The following is a 22,041-nucleotide window of genomic DNA, read 5'->3' as shown; positions in this document are numbered from 1 at the left end:
TTGAACTGTTTTAGCTGCGTAAACAAAGAACGAGGGAGTGGTCACCTGTCCCTCTTACTCTCTGGTTCAGTCAGCCTGTTACACAGCAGACTTATAGAGCCTTTATTATTTCATCAGATATGTGGCTGCTTTTGGACAGAATCTGTTCCCCTCCCATGCTTTTCAGTGGGATAGTCTTTCACATTCTGAACTGTTTCCCAGTGAGGTGACTGCGTCGTGGCCTTCATTTTATTTATTTATTTTATTCGATTTATATCCCGCCCTACCCCACCAAGGCGGGCTCAGGGCGGCTACATTTACATGAAATGTCCTTTTAAATGATGTCTGAACACTATGCACTCTCAGTTTCTTGAAACAGAATTAATGACCCTCTAGTTAGTGAACAGGCCTACTGTTCTAGATAAAACGCTAAAAGATGCATTGCTTTTGAGTTGAAGCATTGGAAATATCGTGCCATAGACTGTGTATTGCATTACTGCAGTCATTAAATGTTCAGAGTCTGTCAACCAAACAGCTTGGAGGTCTGTTTTCTTTATTGTGGGGAAATGCTGTCCTACGTGGCAACTCCAAGCTCCACTCTTTGGAGAGTTATGGGCACTTCATCTTGTGAGCTATGGTACTGACAACTGCAGTAGTTTCTGGACTTGGCATAAATGTGGTCCTGTCCCACTCCTGTTACCATGCGGTCTTGACAAAATCTATTTGTCACGTCCAGTGGTATCCATGCATTGAAGTAGTTTTAAATGCTGCATCAAAACAATGCCTTGCAAGCAGTGAGAGGAATGGGAGCTGGGGAGAGGGGTTTTTTGCAGCCAGGCCCCACCACATATAGCTCACCTGCTTTATGTCATCCAGTGTGTTGCTGTGCTGTAAAAAAAGGTCAAAGCCTTCTGGGGCGAGTGGGCGGGGTCAGGTGTTCTTCTCTACCAGTCCACCCACATTCAGCTGTTACACGTTGCCTGTTGTGTGTGACACTTCCAGGTAACGTGGGTGGGGCGAACTAGCTCTTGGCATAAACACCTGGCTCAGTGACTGACCCAAGTGGCTTATGAAGGACAGGACCATGTTTTTTGAAGGGTCACTTTTTAAAGCCTACACTTAATTGGGAATCTTTGTAAGTGGATGTTTGGGATTTGGTGGTGCTTCTGCTCTTCAGTTCCATGCTCTTTCCAGAGATGGAATTAACTACCTGCCCCTGTGCGTTGTGACAGCATTTGCAACCTCGTGTGCTTTTTATCCAAAAAGGAATCTGCTGATACTAAACTAGTTGGGGGTTTTCTTTCACCCAAAGGAGACGCTGGGCTTCGTTTGCACAGGGCGTTTTAATAGTTTGTCATTAGATACATTTTGCTATATACTGAATGGTATCTCTGCATGGAATCTTTGTACATGCCACATTTTTTCCTCTGTTGGATGCCAGAAAGCATGAAAAGTTCTTTGAGTTGACCACAGTTGTTGAGGGCTTTAACTTTGGTTTTAACCATTATATACCCAACTAAAGCAGACACGCATCAAGGAAATGTTTCACCTGGATAACTGAATGATACCAACAAAACCTTGTAATACAAAGTGGGCCAGTTTCTTCTTAGAATTAGCATGATTGGGGTTATCTGAGAACATTGATTCTCAGTTGTTCTGAATTATTGATTTTGAGTTGTTATTCCAGGTAGCATTGTTACTGAATGTTACCTAAAGTTCACAGATTACAGGGATATATTTTTAATGTATGGCTTTAATATCTTTACAATTATTGTGATTTCTGGAAGAGTTTTTGCAGCGTTGTTTACTTTCTGGTCTCCAGTATAAGGAGGAATCCCAGAGTGTTACAGTCCTGTTCTGTTGCTTGGGGTCTCGATGTGCTTTCAGGGACTCTTGAGCTCTACCTATAGCATTGCTGGAACATCCCCTTATTTCCGAAGATAAACTTATGCAGTCTCTTATTACCCGGGTACTCTCCCCCCCCCCCCAAATGTTTATCTTGCTGCTCTTTGATCAAAAATGATCCCATAGGAAAACTGACGACTGTTAAGGGAGGATTGATTTACTGGCCTGAAGTAATTTCTCTGTCGGTGATTTATATCAAATGTCTGGACACAGAAGAGTAAAGACTGCAGCCACGCAGAGGAATAGGAAAACGTTTGATGGTGACAGTTGCAGAAATGGAGGCTTGGGAGAGGGAAACTTCTTGCTGAAACTGTGCTGAACTAACTCATCACTGTCTCGTCTTCCTTGCAGCGCTGCTTGACTCCCTCATCAAGAATGAGCAGTCCTCTAATGGCCGTTCCCCACCCAAGGAAGCCACAAACCCCAACCATAGAAAAATGAGCGGCGAATTTCCTTCTGCCAATGGCGAGGCAGGTGGAGATACTACTAAAGGTTACACTCAGGAGCAGGTAGATGCAGTTAAGAGGTAAGTACTTTTGGATCATACTTAGACGGTCAGTAAGCCAGGCTCTCGTGGTCTCATGGTAAATGTTTTCAGTCCTTATTGGGAGTGGGAGGGAAGCTTAGAATACAGTGGAGTCATAAACACAACACAAAGGACATCTGTAGGCTTATCAGAGAAATCTCCCTGTGCACCATCTTGAGATTTAAGCCTAGCCAATTCTACCCATAGGGGTGGGGGGGTGGGGGATGGGTCTTTTGTTATTTTTGCATTTGAATTTAATATCCTGTTCCCTGGGTAGCCCAGACTAGCCTGATCTCGTCAAATCATGGAACCTAAGCAGGGTCAGCCCTGGCTAGTATTCGGACGTGAAACCTCCAAGGAATGCCAGGGTCGTGAGAGGGAGTCAGGCAATGGCAAATCACCTTTGAACGTCTCTTGTCTTGAAACCCCCACCAGGGTTGGTCATAAGTCAGCTATGACTTGATGTCACATGGCTCCAAGAGAGCACAGAGAGCTATTTGCGACACATAAAAAGCTCAATAAAACATCCAATAAAAGGTAAGACATTAATTCAGAAGAACGGCTCAAGGCAATCAGAGTAGATAGAAAGATACACACACTCACCATACCAACAGCAATACAAGCTGCTCATACCATCAGAGGGGAAACGTTTTTTCCAAATAGCATTTTTGAACACAGCAGTGTTTGCCGGAACAAAACTGGGTCCACTGACCTCCAGAAAACCACAGTGCCTGGCAGATTAGTTGTGAACCGCTCAGAGAAGAGTTTCCTTTCCTTTCAACCCTAGAAGCTCCTAGATATATAATCTTGAGCAGCAGAAAATGTCTAGAATATTCTGTTTGAAACCAAGAGTTAAAAAGACTGATACATGTGTAGCCACACCCAATGTGATTTTTTGATCATTGAGTAAGAAGAGAACAGTTTCCAGAGAAGAGGGGAGTACGTGGTTGCTTAATAGGGGCACATGTTGTAGTTCCTGAGAATCGCAAACATGAGGCACTCGAGCAAAATGTGGAAAGACAGATTGGTCATTTGGAGGCCTTGAGGGCAGATTCTGTCAGAATATACCTGGCCAGAAAACCAGCCCTGTTTCATAATGAGGACACTCAGGGTTCTTTTTCTAGTAGGAGCTCCTTTGCATATTAGGCCACACGCCCCTGATGTAGCCAGTTCTCCAAGAGCTTACAGGTCTCTTATTCCAGGGCCTACTGTAAGCTCCAGGAGGATTGGCTACATCAGGGGGCGTGGCCTAATATGCAGAGGAGCTCCTGCTACAAAAAGAGCCCTGAGGACACTGTTGTTGAAAGGGCCATGCCTCAAGCTGGCCATCCTGACATCAGATAAAGCCAGGTCCCATCCATCCCAGGAAACTCATGGAGAGGCGAGACACTGCATTCAGGGTAGTGTTGGTGGCAAGGCATTCTGGGTACCTTTGGGACTTCTCTCATGCCTTGATTCATCAGAAACTCTGTCTTTGCTAAACTTGCAGTTGGTCTTTAGGACTATGCCAGAATTATGAGCTGGATGAGCTTTATCTTTTATTTTAGGGGTCAGCTGTTATGTGTCTAAGAGCCGCGTGGTGCAGAGTGTTAAAGCTGCAGTACTGCAGTCCTAAGCTCTGCTCACGACTTGAGTTCGATCCCCGGCAGAAGCTGAGTTTTTAGGTAGCCAGCTTGAGGTTGACTCAGCCTTCCATCCTTCCGAGGTTGGTAAAATGAGTACCCAGCTTGCTGGGGGGAAAGTATAGATGACTGGGGAAGGCTGTGGCAAACCACCCCATAAAAAGTCTGCTGTAAAAACGTTGTGAAAGCAGCATCACCCCAGAGTCGGAAACAACTGGTACTTGCACAGGGGACCTTTCCTTTCCTGTTATGTGTCTGAATCCTGGGAGCATTGTATCAATTTGTGTTGTGCATGTGTGTAATTACACTTGGGCGGTGTTCTTCCTGCAAACAACTTGCAGCAGCTTACCTCTGTTTCCCAAACAGCCTCTCCTGGCTGTGCTCAGAGCCAGACTTCTCGGCCTCCAAGAAGAGATCTGCATCATGTACCTGTAGGCTTTGTCTGGCTTAAGTTTTGGTTTCTTCTAATGGAACATCCTTTTTTTTTTTTTTAAAGTACCTTCAGTACTTTTCCATCTGGTTTGAGTAAGAATAAGATGACTCCTTCATGTGAGATCAGTTATTCTTGTGTACCTTGTTGCTAAAAATGCAGCCTGTGGTTTTGGAATTTTTGTGTTGTTTTTTTTGCGGGCCTGAGATTTTTCCAAAGCTAATTGCAATAGTCTGGAAGTTGGGATGTGGCAAGAGCCCTAAGCTGTTTCACCTAAATGATATTTTCTTCAGTGCAATGCAAGCTTGTGCCACTTGGGGGCAGCACTTTCATTGGATTAATTCAGGCATTGGCAGATCTTGGAAGAGCTGGTTTCCCAAACTGAGGCTTGGATTACAAGTTTGTGTTGCTGCACAAATTAAAGGACACTTCTGCTCAATCGTAAAGGGGTAGATGATTTTCACCTGCACCTCCTCACTGTCGCTGCTTCTACATCATCCTTCACTGCTCCCAAGGGACTCCCAGTTCTCAGGAGTGGCTTTATAGTCAGCTATAATATGAAGGGAGGGGTGGGGGAAACCCCTTTCTAGACCTGGAGCACCACTCACGGTTCCTTGGATCCAGTTCTGTTGGTTGGCCATGAAATACATCGCTGCTTTGTTGTGCCTAAGTACTTTTCCTGTGTGCAGGAGGTTTGTGGGGTCCAGCTTTGCATTGGCTGTTTTCATACAGGCAGTCCATTAAGGCAGGGGGAGGAGCAGTCTCCATGCAGGTGCTCATCAGATACCCACTGCAACAAATCAGTGGGCAGGGACCCCAAAGCAGAGATGGCTTGGGAGATGGCATCCTTTCCAGTAATGATTTAGGAGGCACCTGCCTGTCCCTTCATCTGTTGCTGCTGCTGCTCCAAATCGCCTCTCTGCCCCCCTGGTGCTGCTCTGACGATACGGCACAGCTTCCATCTCTTCTCACTCACAAGCTGTATGCAGCTCCCCCCCACCCCCAGGGTTTATGAAGCTCCTGAGAGTAGGAGGCTCTGAAGTTTCAGAGCATCCTGCAGCCAGCGGAACAAGATGACGCCCCACGCAGCTGGAGATGCTGTGAGCCAGCAATAAGCAGGGAAGGATTAGACATTCCAGCTGGCCTCAGTGGCTTCTCCTCCTTCCCCTGCTGGCTGGTTGGAGGAGGGACTCAGAGATGCCCTCTTCTCATGCTGGTGTTGGCTTGGAGCCCCTCTTGCCCACCGTCTTGTCTTTGTGTGGATTTGCCAGGAGAGAGGTGGCAGGGGGCGTGGTTCAGAAAGTAGAATCATTTTAGAAGGAGCCCTGAGTCCCGTGCAGTTCGAGAAACGTGACTTGCGGGGGCTTTGAGTTCATCAGTACAGGTTCATGTTTTTGCTCTCTTCTAAGCTTAAGGCCTTAGCAGGACTGCTAAGGCTAGAAAAAGAGAGAGTACCGTTCATAGGACAGAATGCAGTCTGCCACTTGGTGAAGGCGGAAGAGATGCTGCTGCTCTTAGGAAGTGTGGTCCATCTGGGTGACTGACCTAATGGCACCGCTGCACGTCTTTGAATAGATGTCCTGGCCAATTACACAAGACAGTAGTTTTGACCCCAGCAACGGTGGAACCAGAGGGCACTATTAGCTTGCTTTCTAAGCAGTGGGAGAGGGGGGGGAAATGGGCAGTTAATATGCTTCACCTGTCTCAGCTTAACAACCACTGTCTGATCCATTCTCTAATTTCTAGGGTAAAACAGTGTAAAGACTATTATGAAATTCTGGGAGTAAGCAGAGACTCCTCCGATGAGGACCTGAAAAAAGCTTACCGGAAATTAGCATTGAAATTTCACCCCGATAAGAATCATGCACCAGGTGCTACGGAGGCCTTTAAAGGTAAGGCGTGGCTTTTGTTCTGTGAGTCATTGCCTGGTGCTGTGGAAGTGGTATGCTGAAGGGGAGATAGGGAGCATCTGATGGGGCATGACATTTTTTTGGCTGAGGTTAATGGAGGTTGATTGTCATTCCATCAAACTGGAATGGGAGAGACTGGCTCGCTTGTTTCACACGTGCCTTTTGTAACACATCTTGCAGCCATGGGGGCAGCAGTCAGACTGTAACACCTGAGTGATTCAGATGAAGTTCTTGTGCACAAGAATTGATCCAGCTTTGTTGAGAAGATTTGTTCTCAACAGAGAGGAACTCCACTCACATGGCTATTTTGAACTCGGATGAGCTCTAATTACATTGAACTCTGCCTGTGGGCCATTTAAATAAAAGAAATAGTTTTGGGGTCTTTTTATGTTAAACCTTCTTCTGGCAACCTCCCCCTGTCCCTGCTTCTTCTTTCACTCTCCCCTCCTTTCCTCCCACCCTCCTTTTTCTATCTTTCTGGCTACATCAGGGGTGTGTGGCCCAATATGCAAAGGAGTTCCTGCTACAAAAAAAGCCTTGTTGGGAGTATTGCTTGGGATTGCTAAATAGTAGCCCGCAAATGACCACTGAGATCTTGATCAGGTTTGTTTGTTTTTTAACATGCCATCTAAACTTGTGCATACGTTGATTTGTGTGTTTGTTTTTTAACAAATATTTGGGGAGTTTTTAAGGTTTCTGATTTTTCTGTAAACTTTAGCATTCTTCCCTTCCAGGTTTATAGAAACATCTCCCCCATCCGTATGTGGCCCCATTGTGTGATTCTTTAAAAAACATCTGCACTGTGTGATCTAGTTCAGAATCAGATATAATCATCATGATCAGATAGTGAAGGGTCAGTTATTCAGAACCTGTTACCATATTATTTGAAACTGACAGCTTTTTGATCATGAAAACTTTTTGCTTGTGGTTTGTTTTTTGTGGCTGGAGACTGAGAGGATCTTGGGGAGTGAAGCGGACTGGATGCCAAAAAAGGCATTCAATACTGGATCTTTGCTTGGTTCTTCTCACCTTGGCAGAGCAGTATAGAGGCTGCCCAGAGGGATTTAAAGGCTGCGTTTGACTTGGTCTGTGGACCAAACTTTATGCATCCTCCATCAAGTTTTCTGTTTAATTCAGCAACTGGGCAATAATAATACTGCTTGTGTTCCTTGTAGCCTCAAGGAGCCACTGACAAAGGACATCCTTCTGTCTGGGAGAGTGCCTGTTGGCTCCCTTTCTGTTTAATCTCTCCATTAATCATCTTGCAGGATCCTTAGCAGTGAGTTCCTGTGTGTTTGTTCTAGTTACTGGTGGGACCCCTCTGTTATTCTCTATGGTACTGCCGCTTCTTATAGATCACTGGCAGGTCCAAAGATATTGCCCTGGAGAGGGCTGAGTAATAACATGTGAAAAAATCTAAACTCATTGTTTTCCCCAAGATATTCTTGGTCCAGACTGCTCTCCTGGAAGTAGAAGAATCATAGAATCAGCCTATTGAGCCAGTGTCCCAGTTTCCCTATCTAGGTATTATTTTTCAAATTTTTTCTATCTTGGAACAATCACAGAGAGTGCACCCTTCTTTCAGTTATCAGTTCCTTGGCAGCTATTGTTGTTTTTCTCTGTTAGGGGTCAGTTTGTTCCTGCAGCAATTCAAGTGTTTAGGGCTAAAGTGCTGTCTCACCTTTTGGATGGGGTGGCCAGTTGGCTTACTGGAGTCAAGAGCTCCATTGATCAATCTTTTGAGGTTTTTCTTTGGAAAATCCAGGGCATTCCTTGCTTTGTTGTTTCTGTGATGCTTCATTGAGAACTGCACTTGGGATCAGTGGAAAGCCAAGCTTAGAAACTGGCTTTTCACTTTTCCCTCTACTGTTTCAGTGGGTAGGTTCATACTCAGGTAGATTCTGTGCTTGTGGTTTGGGAATGATTGAAACTTTTTATCTCACATTTTCTTTGACTGTGTTTTTGGCCACCCCTCTGAGAAACCTTTGTATATAACCAGTGATAGTTTCTAGACTTGGCTCTTTGTGTTCCCTGCTAGCTTATTCTGGTTTTGGTGTTACGTTGGCAGTGGCTTAAGTTCTGGCCAGAGTGGCTCCTATCTGTCGATGGAAGCAGAAGGTGGTGTTTGTGAGACTGTTTCAGTCTAAGGCCTCTAGGTCCCACCCAACACGTCCTCCCAGCGCAGCCTCCCTAGCTGGGCTCTGCAGCGCCCAATGATGGTGCAGCCAGGAGAGGTGCATCCAGCCCTGATGGTCTCCGTGATGGCAGGGGGGAGGAGTGACACCCAGGCCTGAGCGGCTGAAGCAGCAGCAGCCCCGACGTTCCCAGCAGCCTGCGCCCGGCTGGAGCGAAGCAAAAGGATAGCAGGAGGAGGGCCAGCCTGGGGGTGGGCAAAGGCCAAGGGGGAGAGGGATGCAGCAACGGGATGGAGAGAGGGCGTGGGCAGTGCGGCTTTCTCTATGGGAGGCAGTTGTGGCCCGGTATAGAGGCAGCCATGGCCTGGTACTGGGTTGGGACCCAGTAAATGGGAAACGCCGCTCTAGGTCATTGGAGTGTTAAATAAAGACATGAGCAAAAGTCTGTAATGGGTAATTTGGTTCCTTTGAAGACTTGCTGCACTTGACAGAAGAAGGTTCTGGTAATCCTTTGCATTCCTTTCTAGGCACTGGAACTAGATTAGATCTGCCTTTGTCTAGACATTTCACCATCTCACACAAGACCTTTCTTCAGTCGTTTGTCCTTCTGTCTTTTCAGAGTGGCAAAAGGCAGGTTTCTTCATCTGTAGACTTAAATTATTATATTTACCGATGGCTCTAGCAAAAGCTTCAAGTCCAAACAGGAGCATGTGGCAAGCTACCCTTTATCCTCTCCCAGGAGACAATCTTTGGCCCGGTTCCATTTCACGGCCCCATTTGCACTCCTTGTCTTAGCCCCACACAGGCCCACCGGCATTGCTCTCTTCGCCTTCGGAGATCAAAAAGAGACTCGGCCACTCTTTACAAATGTCTTGGTTAATATTATTCTGCCGTCGATGTCGGCTTTCGCTGTCATGTTCCATCTCTCATGACAGCCAACAGTGTGACTTTCTGCCTTCTTTGAAATATATCATGCTTCTCAGCTTCCTTGGCTCTAGGCTTGTAAAAATATAAGAACTGCTTTGCTGGATCAGCAGGTGGATCTACCTTGGGCCAGCCCTATGCCCAAGGAAGCCAGCAGATACCTGTTCATGGGGGTTGACCCTCAGTCTCTGGTTGCCGGGGAGTTTACTGCCACTCAGCATTCCTGTTGCCTTTAAGCTATCAAAATGGTCAAGGAATTGTCCAAGCATGTTCCTTTGGGCAAAAGATGTGAACCCGACAAGTTTGGGACATGGCTGCTGATGACATTTTCATACGTTCTGAATGCTCAGGCTGGCTTTACATTCCGAGTACGTTGTTGCTTTAATCACAGCAAGCCAACCTCAGTTTATTTTACATTTATTTATTATTGCACTTAGAGACTTATACTTCACTTCCTCAGCCCCTCCCTCCTCCTCCATGGGGACCCAAAGCAGCTTATAGCAGTCTCCTCTCCTTAACTGTATCCGAGCAATAACCCTGGGCAGCAAGGGAGGCTGAGAGCACAGCTGGCCCCAAGTGGGCTGTTGTGGCAGAGCTGAGATTTGAGCCTGGGTCTCCCAAGTCCTAGTCCCCCTCTATAAACGCTGCGCCCCAATGGCTCTCATGTAAACCCATTGCAGGCCTGTTGAAAGCTTTTAAGTGAGCTGTGTGAGGACGGAGTATTAGCAGATGCTTCCTGAAGACATAACTGTCCATGCTTCTTTTTCTTTCTTGGGCGGAAAGGGAACGGATGGTGCAGTCCTATTCAGAGACAGTCCTGTCTAAGGACAGTTGATTGAGTGGGTTGAAACTGGAGAAACTCTGCACAGGGAAGTGTCGAAAAACTCTGAACTGCATCGGTATCTTGTGCCTTTCATTCTTCCCTTTGGCTGTTTCCACCGTGAGCACTTAAGACCATGGCTTAAGTGCTCACGGTGGAGTTCCAAAGACTTAGGGGCAGTTCTGCAGAAGAGGGGCAGTGAGTTCTGCCAGTTCTGTTCTTTCTGCCAGCCACTTTACCCCCGATGGAAGTGTCTGCTGACCCACCTCCCACCAGAATACCAAGAGGCTGCCTGAATCTGAACCCCAACGGGAGACAGAGACAGGCAAGTCCTGTTCTAGAAATGTCTGCTTGCAGAATGACCAGCCACTGACTTGTATGCATCAAACACCTTCCCCACCTCCTCCCTCCTGCTGCAGCCTTCTGAGCCCTCCCTCCCCCGCCCCCGCATCAGGAGGCCAGGGGGCCCTCACTGGGTGGGGGGAAAGTAGGGATGTGCAGTGGGACAAAGAAGTGGTGGAAGTTCCCACCCCCAACTTGTGCTGAAAGTGAGGGGAGGATTCAAGCCATTGTAAATGGCTAGTTCACCTTCACGAGGAGGCTGTGGGATTGACGGCATTGATGTGACTGCTACTGAATCATCGGTGAACTGTGGGGCAAGACATGGAGTCCAGTACAGTAGTTTCGTAGAAGCAACAGCAAATGGAATTGAGCAATAGTTCTGTCCAGACGGGGGACAGGGGGAAGAAATATACTTTGGTCACTGAGAGATGAATTGAGGACAGCGACTTGAATCCACCCCCGCCCCCCCATCCCAGCATTGCATAAGGTTTCCTTGGGGCCCCAAACACTTCCATTTCACTACCTGAGCTCTGTCACAGTTTTTGAAATAAATTGAGCTTGGTAACCCTCTTGCATTTCCCTGTGTGTCATTTGGTGAAAGTAATTTATCCAGGGGAAATTTTCAGCTTTTATGTGTTGTTTTCGTGATTGTGCGTGTGCAGGTAGATCAGCAGAAGAATTAAGGTGGTAATTTATGGGGGGAGGGGTGCGCATGCGAAATAAACTAGAAGTTCTCAGTAAAAGTCCAGAATGTGAAGCAGATTAAGAATAATAGACTTTAAAGGACCCTTCGCAGAATTATAATTACAGTGGATTTACATGATTTACTTTAGCTACACATTTAAGTCCTAATAATAATACTAATTCTGCTAATAGTGTAGATTCAGGTGGGGAGTTGTGTTGGTCTGAAGCAGCAGAACAAAGTTTGAGTCCAAACTTTAAGACCAGTGAAGTTTTATTCAGGGTATAAGTGTGGCTTATACCCAGAAGTAAACTTTTTTAAAATTGGTTTTGCAAGTGCCACCGGACTTATACTTTGTTCTGCTACTAATAGCATAGCTGTTTTCCTCCCACATATATGATTCTCCCTGCCTCCTTTGTGTCCTTTAATTTACAGGAAGAGGGTGACTGGTCCAAGCTGAGGAAGCCTGAAATGAGCTCTGTGGTAGAGCTGAGATCTGAATGTAGCTCTCCCTGCTGTTAATCCCACACTCTAGCCGAGAGGAACTTCCTTTTGGTACAAGTTCACTGAAGGCAAATTCACATTTTAAGAAGCAGTGAAGTTTTCTAGCTTCCCAGCTTGGACTCTCATTCATCTTGGGGTAAAGACCAAAGTAAAAAATCAGTAGCTCCATTTGGCTGATCTTTCTGAATCCAGACCAATTTAGAGGGTGGATAGGGGGAATCAGACACTTGAATTCTCCCTTTTAATAAAGCCAAAACCAGGAAGACAGGTTTTGTTGTCACGATAGCTTTCAGTAGGAAAGGATTTTTTTTTCATGCGAGAGAAGATGGTTACGTTTGCTCCCTCCCTGGAACTCTTAAATTGTTGCACTCCAGGCCTGGACAATTGGTTCTGAAGGTTGTGCCATTGCACCCGCAAGCTGTTGTAACAATGCTTAAATGGCCCAATTACATTATAAATGATGTAGGCATGTGCACCTGCACCTACTGTCATGTGATATCTGCAGTTGTCATGTGACAGAGAGGAGGTATGAATTTGGCAGAAGGCCTGGATCATTGCTTCAGATGGCCTAGCCTTCCTTTCCATGTGCATGTATCTTTGAAATGCTTTGGTCTAGCACGAGGACTTGGCTTTTGAAGAAGCTGGATCAGGCCGTAAATCTTTACTACCTGACAACTGAAAGAGTGGCTGCTATTATGTGCTCTTCTTACAGCATTTCCTAAGCATTGTCCAAACACATCACATATGTTACGTTGGTAATCTTTATAACCCCCTTGTAAATTGAGTCTGGGTGAACATCCCTATTCTGCAGATGGAGGGGTGGGTGGGCTGCAACTGGATGAGTTGTTTGCTGAAGGCAGTTTTTGAAACAGGGACTCAGCAGCTTCATCTCTTGGTTGCTGCATCCCTGACTTAGGTGTTAGCTGCAGGAGGAGGGAAAATCTGACTCTCTTCTTCTTGCTACCCTTTCAGCCATTGGCAACGCTTACGCAGTACTGAGCAATCCGGAGAAGAGGAAGCAGTACGACCAGTTCGGAGATGCCAAAGTCAGCCCCACGCGGCACGGCCATGGCCATCCGGACTTCCACCGAGGGTTCGAGGCCGACATTTCCCCCGAGGACCTCTTCAATATGTTCTTTGGTGGTGGTTTCCCTTCTAGTAAGCCAGTCGTCTTAAATCCATTTGGAAGTGGTGGGGGAGGGGGGAATACCTGTGGGGTGGGGGTGGGGGCACTCAGCCAGCCCCTCTCCTCATTCTCATGCCAGAACCCCAGTGCCTTGTAGATAAGCAGGGATTGCCCTGTTTGTCCAGTCCTGATCGAGAGGTCCTAGACTTGCAAAGCTGCTAGAGAGTCAGGACTCCACATGCTAGACAAGCAGCCAGCCAGACATCTCAGCAAGTAGATGGGAAGGCCTGGTGGTGGTCCCTCTCAGCTTTATAGCCAAGTCAGTCTTTTTTTTTGGGGGGGGGGGCAGTTTTGAGGAGATAGCACTTTCCTGTTTAGCCTTCCAAAAATGAAAACGGTTCCTACCCAGTCAACCTTCTGCATCCTTCAAGGTGACCCAAAGTGCCTGACTTAAAGTAGCTCCAGCCTCAGCATGGGCCACAGTTGCACGCCTGCACCCTCCAATTGGGAAGGAAGCTCTTGAATGGAAAGGGTTCCCCAGGGGCCAGTTGGGGGCTCCGAGGAGGCTTCCCTGATGGCACTGCTCACAGGAGAGGGAAGAGCTGCTTCTGTCTGCCGGCGGAGCATCAGGCGTGCCGAGCAGAGACGCTGCTGGCTTCCCTTCTTGCCCATCAGAGCTCATGGCAGAGGGAGGTGGAGTTCCCCAGCGTTTTCCCTTATGATGATGACTGATCATCGTAGTCAGGGCCACAGCGTAGAGTGATGCAGCTGGAAGGTGTGGGGTTGGGAAGCGGTTGCCACCCTCCTGCAGCATGTGGCTTGGCTCCTTTGCTTGGGTCCCTCTGGAGACTCTTTAGGATCCTTTGCGGCTCTCTGTTTGTAGCGCTCTGCGGTCTGTATGGCAAAGCCCAGTGGATGCGACACGGATTCCTGAAGGCACCTGGCTGGGAGAACAAAACCCGGAGGGTCCCATCCGTGGTCCTTTCTCCGCGCATCTCGGTTCCTTTGGTCACCTAAATCAATCCAGAGAATCGGCCAGCCCATAAAAATGGAAAAGCCTGCTTCTTTGAGTTAAGCTTCAGCTTTGCAAAGGTGGCAGGTCTTAGGAAGTGGCTCGGGGGGCCTCGAGGTGACATTTCCAGGCCTAGTTCATGCAGTCAGCAGGTGAGCCGGTAAAAATTGTTCCCAGGTTTTACTTCTTCAGGTTAGGGGGTGGGTTTGAGCCTTCTTGCAAATTCAGAGCTTTGTGGATGTAACAAGTCAGTTTAGCCTTTCGCTTCCTGTGGCCTGCTGCCCTCGATGCTGTGATGACTTATGCCAACGTTTAGACCCTGCATCAATATGAATTTGACTTGTGCTCTTCCAGTTCAGCAGCAGAAGCTACAATATGATAATTTCTGGCCGTGGGACTCTGTGAAGACCACTCTGCTTGCCTGGCCATAGTGAGGCACGTGGTTTTCCTGTTAGAATCGGTGATGAGTTAATTTTGCTGCTGGATTAGAACTCCACAGTGTCGCCACTTTTGAATTCAGTATTTTGCATGCCGGAAATGCCAAACCAAGTCACTGCAGCCCAGGTATGGCTCTGATTCAGAAAACGCATCAAGTCAGTGGTGCTTTCTGCTGTCTGGACAGCGAGCACTTATTAATATCTCAGTGCTCTTGTCTTTTACCAGTGGGAGAGATCACCCTGCTGTATTGTATTGTCCTAAAGGCAGAAGATGCCGGGCCTTGACAAAACCTTTATTAGCTTTGGAGGTACTTGCTATAAAACTGGAGCTTGTTCCGCTGGGACAGCCCCGAAGCCATGAGAGAGAAATCGGTAACAGACAGATTCAAAGTATGAATTCATAGATCCCCAAGGCATAAAATACACTGAGCGTATTACGAGCTCAGTCTGCTGCTGAGTGGGAAATAAAAGGACAATTTAAAGGAAAAAACAGACCTCAAACTCACAACATCGCAATAATTGTGTAGATGTGCACTGGAGTTATTGTGTTAATGTGGTATTAGGTTTGTCAGCATCCTCTCATCTCCAAGAGAAATGCGCTCCATGGCCAGACAGGAACGGCTTTCGGTGTTTCTCCAGAACTGGCGCCTGAATCCACAAACAAGCAAGGCAGGACTCAAAGAGCATCTGTGCATGTTCAGTTTTGAAACATCATCAGATCCAGATGCGGCCTTTAGTCTCCGCAGAAGCCTCCTAAGCGTTAGACGCAACAAGGAGCAGGGAGATGCTGGAAGGACAGGAGCCTCACGTTCCCGTGGGATTGGGCTAAGCTGCCCTTTAGGCAAGCAAAGCGAGAGACTGGCCTGATGCACGGCTTCCCCAGCCTCCTGTTCCCAAAGCTTTTGGCTCTCTGACCCATCAGTGACTCAGTGCAGCCTTTAACCCTGCTTGCCCCATGGTTAGTGCTGTGGTTTGTGATCCTGGGCAGACTGGCATCCCTGAGCTCGCTTAACTGTCGCCCAGCATGTCTTAGAGCTTGTGGGAGACCCCGGCAGAGAGAGATGCATGATGGAGTCATGGGCGGCCAGGCAAGAGAGTCCGGGGGATTGTCAAGATTAAGGGCACCCCTCTAGAAGATCCTTCACCCTCACATTCCCTTTCCTAAGGTCTGACTAGTCCCCTGCTGGCTTCTGACAGGCGCCCCAAGAGGCTGTGGCAGGCGGAGGAGTCCACGAGGGAGGAAAGGCACCAGGGGCAGAGTTGAGCCTTCAGGAGAGAAGACCAGGGCTTGAAGGGAGAGGAGGGGGGGTCGTACTTACCTGAGTCTCCCTGGCAGGCCCTACCCTTAATAGAGAGCCCAAAGGAAGAAGATCCTGGGAGTGCAGCACCCCTGCCCGCAACGGGAAGCCTCCGAGAGTGGTGGAGTCTGCCTGGAGGGAACGCCGGGGAGAGCCACGTGAGACGAGAACCCCTTGGCTGAGGGCGCGGCGGGGTGGGCCTCGTGGCAGCCATCTGGGGCAGCTTGCATGGAGAGCTGCATGGTGGGGATGGGAGCAAGCAGGGAGAGGGCTCTGAGATTTACTGGGATTAGGGGGCATCCAAGATCCCGCTTGGAATGCCGTCGGCACCAGCCCATCTCTTTCCTGAGCAAACGGCTTTCGGTTGAAACCGTGGGCAGCTCTCTTGGATAGTTTAAAACAAAAGCAAAACTTTGCCCGCACCCTGTGCTTCTCCAGTTGCCCTGTAATGGGGGTCACAAGTCTTGAAATTGAAAGCAGGATTGTCACGGTCTGAACTGCATACATCTCTATAGTCCAGACGCTTTAGTAGCTGCATGTTTTAATAGCATTGCTGAGGAAGTTTGAGAATTTCCGTCTTCTCTCCCAGCAGTAACAGCCAGGTGTCAGCTAGTTACTCATCAATGGATGAATCTTCTGGCGCTAAACACAGCACCTAACATGGGGGCTGATTCCCCACTAACCTTGCTGTGGTCTTGCGCTCCTTTTTTCCTGCCGTGTTTCAGCCCGATCTTGCCTCGTAGCTGCGACTTGCCCCGCCTCGTCCCCAAGTTCTCTCTGCGGCTTCAAAATCCGGTTTTCAGGGAATCCTACAGCCGCGAAGAGAACTTGAGAAAGAGGCGGGGCAAGTCGCAGCCCCGAGGCAGCGTGGGCAAAATCAGTCAGAAGCACCATGGGGAAAAGGAGCACGAGGCTGCAGCAAGGCTAGTGGGGAATCGGCTGGTGTGTTGTTCATCTCCATGGAACTTGAATTTCATACATTGTGTTCAGGATCTGAGAGCTAGTCAGTGGGCAAGATCCTGGCAAAAGAGCCTCTTGCAGGGGAGAAAAGAGCCACTTCCAGCACAGGGGATCCACAAGATCCAACCTAATGTAAAGTCAAGTAGTTTAATTAACCTGGTTTTCCCATCGCAGCCTTTTGGCCAGTCCTGTCTGTTACTTCTGCCGTTATGGATTCATTATGGGCCTCTCCCTGTCCTCCTCTCAGTTGTCACTGCAGTCTGTCACCCGGTGGAACTGCATTCCAGGCATGGAATGTTTTATGTTGCGTTCCGGCTCCTACGTCCTCCCCTGTATCCTCCTTTAGTTAGCTGATAGGATGTTTCCAACTGTCCTTCATTGGTCTGTTTCACCCACAGGTAACGTTCATGTATATAGCAACGGCAGGATGCGATACACCTATCACCAGAGGCAAGACAGACGAGAACACCAAGGCGATGTAAGTTGCAATCATGAGGAGGAGGAGAGGGATATAATGCTTTAAGGCACGTAGAAGCATCTCAGTAAAACCATGTGCCATTAGGCTTCTGTATCCTGGGTTTTTTTCCCCCACTGTGCATCCTCAAGAAGAAGATATTGGATTTATATCCCACCCTATACACTGAATCTCAGTGTCTCAGAGGGGCTTACAATCTCCTTTTACCTTCCACCCCCCACAACAGACACCCTGTGAGGTAGGTGGGGCTAAGAGAGCTTTTACAACAGCTGGCCCCAAGGACAACTCCCATGAAAGCTATGGCTGCCCCAAGGCCATTCCAGCAGGTGCAAGTGGAGGAGTGGGGAATCAAACCCGGTTCTCCCAGATAAGAGTTCACACACTTAACCACTACACCAAACTGGCTCAAGAGGGTGTCGTCTCCCCATTCCAGCTCTCACATGGTCTGGGAATTTTGGGAACAAAGATCAAACAATCAAGCAACTTTTGAAGTCCTGATATTACCAAATCCACCAAATACACATTCCAAAAATGGTTGCAGTTTTGATGTGAAGAAAGGGCTCTTGGAATGCCAGGTCTGTCCTCTCCTCTCCCCCCAGCCCCCCACCCCGGTTGTACTTCCTGCTTCTGCATCCTCATTCCATTACCTGTTCATCCCAAAGGTGAAGCTTCTGGGCCCAGCATCATCCTCCGTAACTCAGCAGGGACTCTGCAGTCGTTGAGCTGGACTCCTAAACTGGCCAGTGCCTTTTCGAGTGCTTTGAGAGATCCTTCGGCCTTTTGGGTAGCTTTTTAGCGAACTGGGTGTTTTCAAGCTCACCCCAAGCAACCGAGTTTGTGGAAACCTGAAAAGCATGTGGGCTTCAGCCTTTGGAGCCTAACGAGCTATCAGGCATTTTAGGCTTTTTGATCCACTCACCAACCTTGATCACTTTTTCACTCCAAAGTAGCAGGCTGACCCATCTTGCCGCTAGCCGTTCAAGGGGAGATGTTTTTTGTCCATATATTAATATTACAGCATTTCTCCTCAGTGGGGGACAACACCACTCTCCCCTATTGTACTTCATTGGAATAAAAACTGTCATGGAAATTAGGTTGAGAGCTAGAGACAGGCCTGCATTAATTCATCAGTTTTCTCAGATGCTAGTCTGACGCTCTGAATTAGGGGTGTGCAGTTGGATATTGCCAACCCCATAAATGCCTAATGTTTGACGTATTGGTTCCTAAAGTGGTTTCCAGTTTGGACCTTTCTATTTCCAATAGACAGAGTCAAGAATCCTATTGAGGAGGCAGCTGAAGGGAGGGAGCAGTCATAATCCAGGGCCAGGTCTTGACCTGCAGAAAAGAACCGCCCTTTAAAGTTTAAAGGGCCAGTGTACTACAGCTGGAGGGGGGGCTTCGTACTTCCTCCTCTCTCCCTTCTTCCCTGCTTCTGCTGCTTCAGGGGCCGGCACTTCCCAAATTATCATTGAAGCTCCTTCTGCAAGTTCAGAAAGGTCACTCTTGCCATTTTCATTGATCAGGAGTACTGTTCCGATATCTTTTAAAACCTAAAGTTTCCCTGGCTTTCTATACAATAATGATACTTCTGATTATTTATTGAAAATAATAATCATGTCCTTCCTGACCCATTCTGATAATATAATTTAAAGGATAAACATTTTTTAATTGCTTGCCCCCTACTCTTAGCCGCTGTGTCACGCTGGCTCTCAGACACACTGCGAATGACGGAGGGTCTGTGGCTCAAGTTGTAGAATGTTTCTCTGATTTCTCACAAAGGTCTCTGGTAGAAAGATTTGGGAAAGGCCTTTCTGTGCTTGAGCCCCTGGAGAGCTGCTGGCTGGCGGAGTAAATGCATCAGTAGTCTGTGGGTAGAGGGCAGAGCAGATGTTTGTATAACGATAGAATGTCCCCACCCTGCAGGCCAAAAAGGCAAGCCCATAAATCTGACTTAGGTGTTTTACTTGGTAATACAGACTTCTCACCATCTTGCCACTCAGTTTAGCAGCTCATCCCCATCCTGCAGATCCAATTTTCCCTCTCGGGCTACTGTTCTTCGTAATTCTGTGCACGTGCACAAAAAATGGTTTGGGGGGGGGTTTAGCCCATCCATGCATAATATGTGGATACCACAAGTGCAAAATACGGTGGCATTTGATGTACAGAGTCTGTTTTTTTTAATATTGTGCGTGCACACATACACAATACTACAAAATACGCATGGTCACCAGCGTGGGCTATTGTAGTAGCCTCATGAGAAAAGTCAAAGGTGCTGAAAACAGGAGTGTGGGAGGAGAACGTGCCAGAGTTCAGTGAGGGTGGATTTCCCCTGTGTGGTGCAGCAGTTAAAGTGCTGGACTAGGACTTGGGAGACCCAGGTTCAGATCCCCAGTTGGCCACGGAAGCTTGCTGTGCGACCGGGTGCCAGTTGCACATTTTCATTGTAACCTACCTCACAGGGAGGTTGTGAGGATAAAATGGAAGAGAAGAAAAGCATGTAAGCCGCCACGTTGGGTCCCCACTGAGGAGAAGAAGGCCAGGGGGGTAGGAGAGTCGATGAGTCATTTTGTGAATGGGTCTCCACTGACATGGTCCCCTCCTTCCTCTCCAGGGCAGCCTCGGGCTCTTTGTCCAACTGATGCCTATCCTCATCCTCATCATCGTGTCCGCGCTCAGCCAGATGATGGTCTCCAGCCCACCATACAGCCTGAGCCACAGACCGTGAGTTCCCGTGATGCTCTTCAGCACACTCAGCCTCTTGGGATCTCTGGGAGGGGCTTAGGAGGAGAGAAAGAGGTTCTTTGCCAGTTTCTGGTTCGCTGCGTGTGTTCTTTGCAATGTGCTGCTGTTCTTCCTTTCCATATGCTCTTCGCAGTCGCCTCTTGGCACTGCTGATGCCTGCTGACGAGATAAGAGCTAAGGGAAAGGTTCCGGTGTTCGTGTAGCAGAGATGGTGTGGCCTCAGGATCCTTTGGTTGCTTGGGTGAAAACGTCATATCAGGCGATTTCAGCACATGCCTCCTGTAAACTTAGAAATCTGGCTGCGTCAGTCATTCTAGATAAGAACGCTGTTTCGCAAAGCAAAATGTTGATCCCTTATCACGTCACATGCTGTACTGTGCAATCCTAAACAGTGTAGCGCTCTTCCGAACCCACTGACTGACATTTCCTGTTTGGAGTTGTTTGTGCATTTCTTTTTAAGAACAGAAAAGAAACCATGTTAGATCAAGTCAGTGGCTCATCCAGTCCAACACTCTGTGTCACACAGTGGCCAAAACCAGGTTCCATCAGGAGGTCCAGAACTCCAGAAGCTCTCCCACTGTGGCCTCCCCAAGTGCCAAGAATACAGAGCATCACTGCCCCAGATATAGCATTCCATCTATACATTGTGGCTAATTGATGGACTTCTGCTTTGTATGCCTAACCAGCCCCTTCTTGAAGCTGTCTGTGCTGCAGCAGTGAATTCCAAGTGTGAATTATTCTTTGGGTGAAGAAGTGTTCCTTTTTATCTGTTCTAAGCCTACTCATTAATTTCGTTGAGTGCCCACAAGTTTTAATAAGGTGAGGAAGGGAGAAAAGTACTTCTTTTTCTACCTTCTCCGTTCCATGCATAATTTTGTAAACTTCTGTCACGTCATCTTTTAATCATTGTTTCTCCAAGCTAAAGAGCCCTAACTTCTTTAACCTTTCTTCATCCTCTTAATCATTTTAGTTGCCCCTTTCTGCACACTAATATCTTTTTTGAGGCACAATGGCCAGAACTGTACACAGTATTCCAAATGAGTCCGCACCATAGATTTATTCAGAAGCATACCAGCTGCTTTGTTTTATACACCTTGAGATGATGTTGACAGAGTTCTAGGATCACAGTTTAGCGAATCAAGCACAGAACGGTCTTTCCTGCCCGAGCAGGAGTGTGAAGAGAACTCTGCTTTACTCTTTTCCCCCAACAGCACTGAGCTGAGGCTCACGACTCCAGCAAACTCTCTTTCAGTACTGAAAGAAAAACTAATACCGAGGTCCCTGTAGCGATTGGCTTCTTCTCTGTCATGTGGCAGGTTGCCGTTTGCTGTCGTACTGCCGAGATAACAAATTCTCGTTGTGCAAGTGACCAGTTCTGTCAGCTGATTAATGAGCAAAGCCGACGATATCCGGGAAAGCGACAGATACACTCCAAGGGCATCGTGTTTGAATGGGCCCCTCTGTATGTGCTTGTTTTGCATTAGGGGTTGGCAAATGGCAATGCGTGGTCTGGATCTGAGCCCATGATGGGCGCCATCTGCCCCTTTCCCAGCTGTCAGCCCAGGCTTTCCTTCCTGCCACCTGCACTTCTTGGGGAACAGAAAAGCAAAAGGGATGATGATATGGCACCAGAGCGCATTTGTTTGTTTAGTAGATTTATATTCCACCCTACCCCATGAATGGGCTCATGGTGGATTGCAACAGGATAGGAGGAAAGAAAGAGGTTCTGTGCCAGTTTCTTTGAAAGAGGTTCTTTGCCTTGACAGAGAGAAGTGCTTCCTTCAATCTGTCTTCTGTTCTAGTTTTCTCCCCAGTACCTCTTTTGTTCTGGTTTTGTCTCCTAGTAACAACACTAGCCTGATCTCGTCAGATCTTGGCAGCCAAAGAGCGTTGGCCCCAGCTAGTACTTGGATGGGAGGCTTTCAAGGAATACCAGGGTCGTGATGCAGAGGCAGACAGTGGCAAAACCATCTCTGAATGTCTCTTGCCTTGAAAACCCCACAGGGTCGCCATGAGTCAGCTGAGACTTGATGGCACTTGGCACTTTCCACCACCGCCGCCACCACCTTCTGTGTAGGACAGTAGAAAGAGAAGAAAAAGAAGAAGACTGCAGATTTATACCCTGCCCTTCTCTCTGAATCTGTGACTCAGAGTGGCTTACAATTTCCTATATCTTCTTCCCCCACAGCAGACACCCTGTGAGGTGGGTGGG

The 22,041-nt window shown here is 47.8% G+C and overlaps 1 protein-coding gene across 1 annotated transcript in view; it reads left to right on the top strand.

The window, feature by feature from the left end:
• The window catches only part of DNAJB12 (DnaJ heat shock protein family (Hsp40) member B12), a 42,650-nt gene that overhangs the window by 5,767 nt on the left and 14,842 nt on the right, over positions 1–22,041 (top strand). The window contains exons 2-6 of the mRNA XM_060241203.1: positions 2,236–2,410; positions 6,209–6,354; positions 12,752–12,937; positions 17,011–17,090; positions 19,699–19,808. Of these exons, the coding sequence (XP_060097186.1) occupies positions 2,236–2,410; positions 6,209–6,354; positions 12,752–12,937; positions 17,011–17,090; positions 19,699–19,808 (697 nt within the window). The remainder of the gene's footprint in view (positions 1–2,235; positions 2,411–6,208; positions 6,355–12,751; positions 12,938–17,010; positions 17,091–19,698; positions 19,809–22,041) is intronic.

Source organism: Heteronotia binoei, chromosome 6 (genome assembly GCF_032191835.1).
Source record: "Heteronotia binoei isolate CCM8104 ecotype False Entrance Well chromosome 6, APGP_CSIRO_Hbin_v1, whole genome shotgun sequence".
Taxonomy (NCBI): domain Eukaryota; kingdom Metazoa; phylum Chordata; class Lepidosauria; order Squamata; family Gekkonidae; genus Heteronotia; species Heteronotia binoei.
This window is presented reverse-complemented; position numbering and strand designations above follow the sequence as displayed.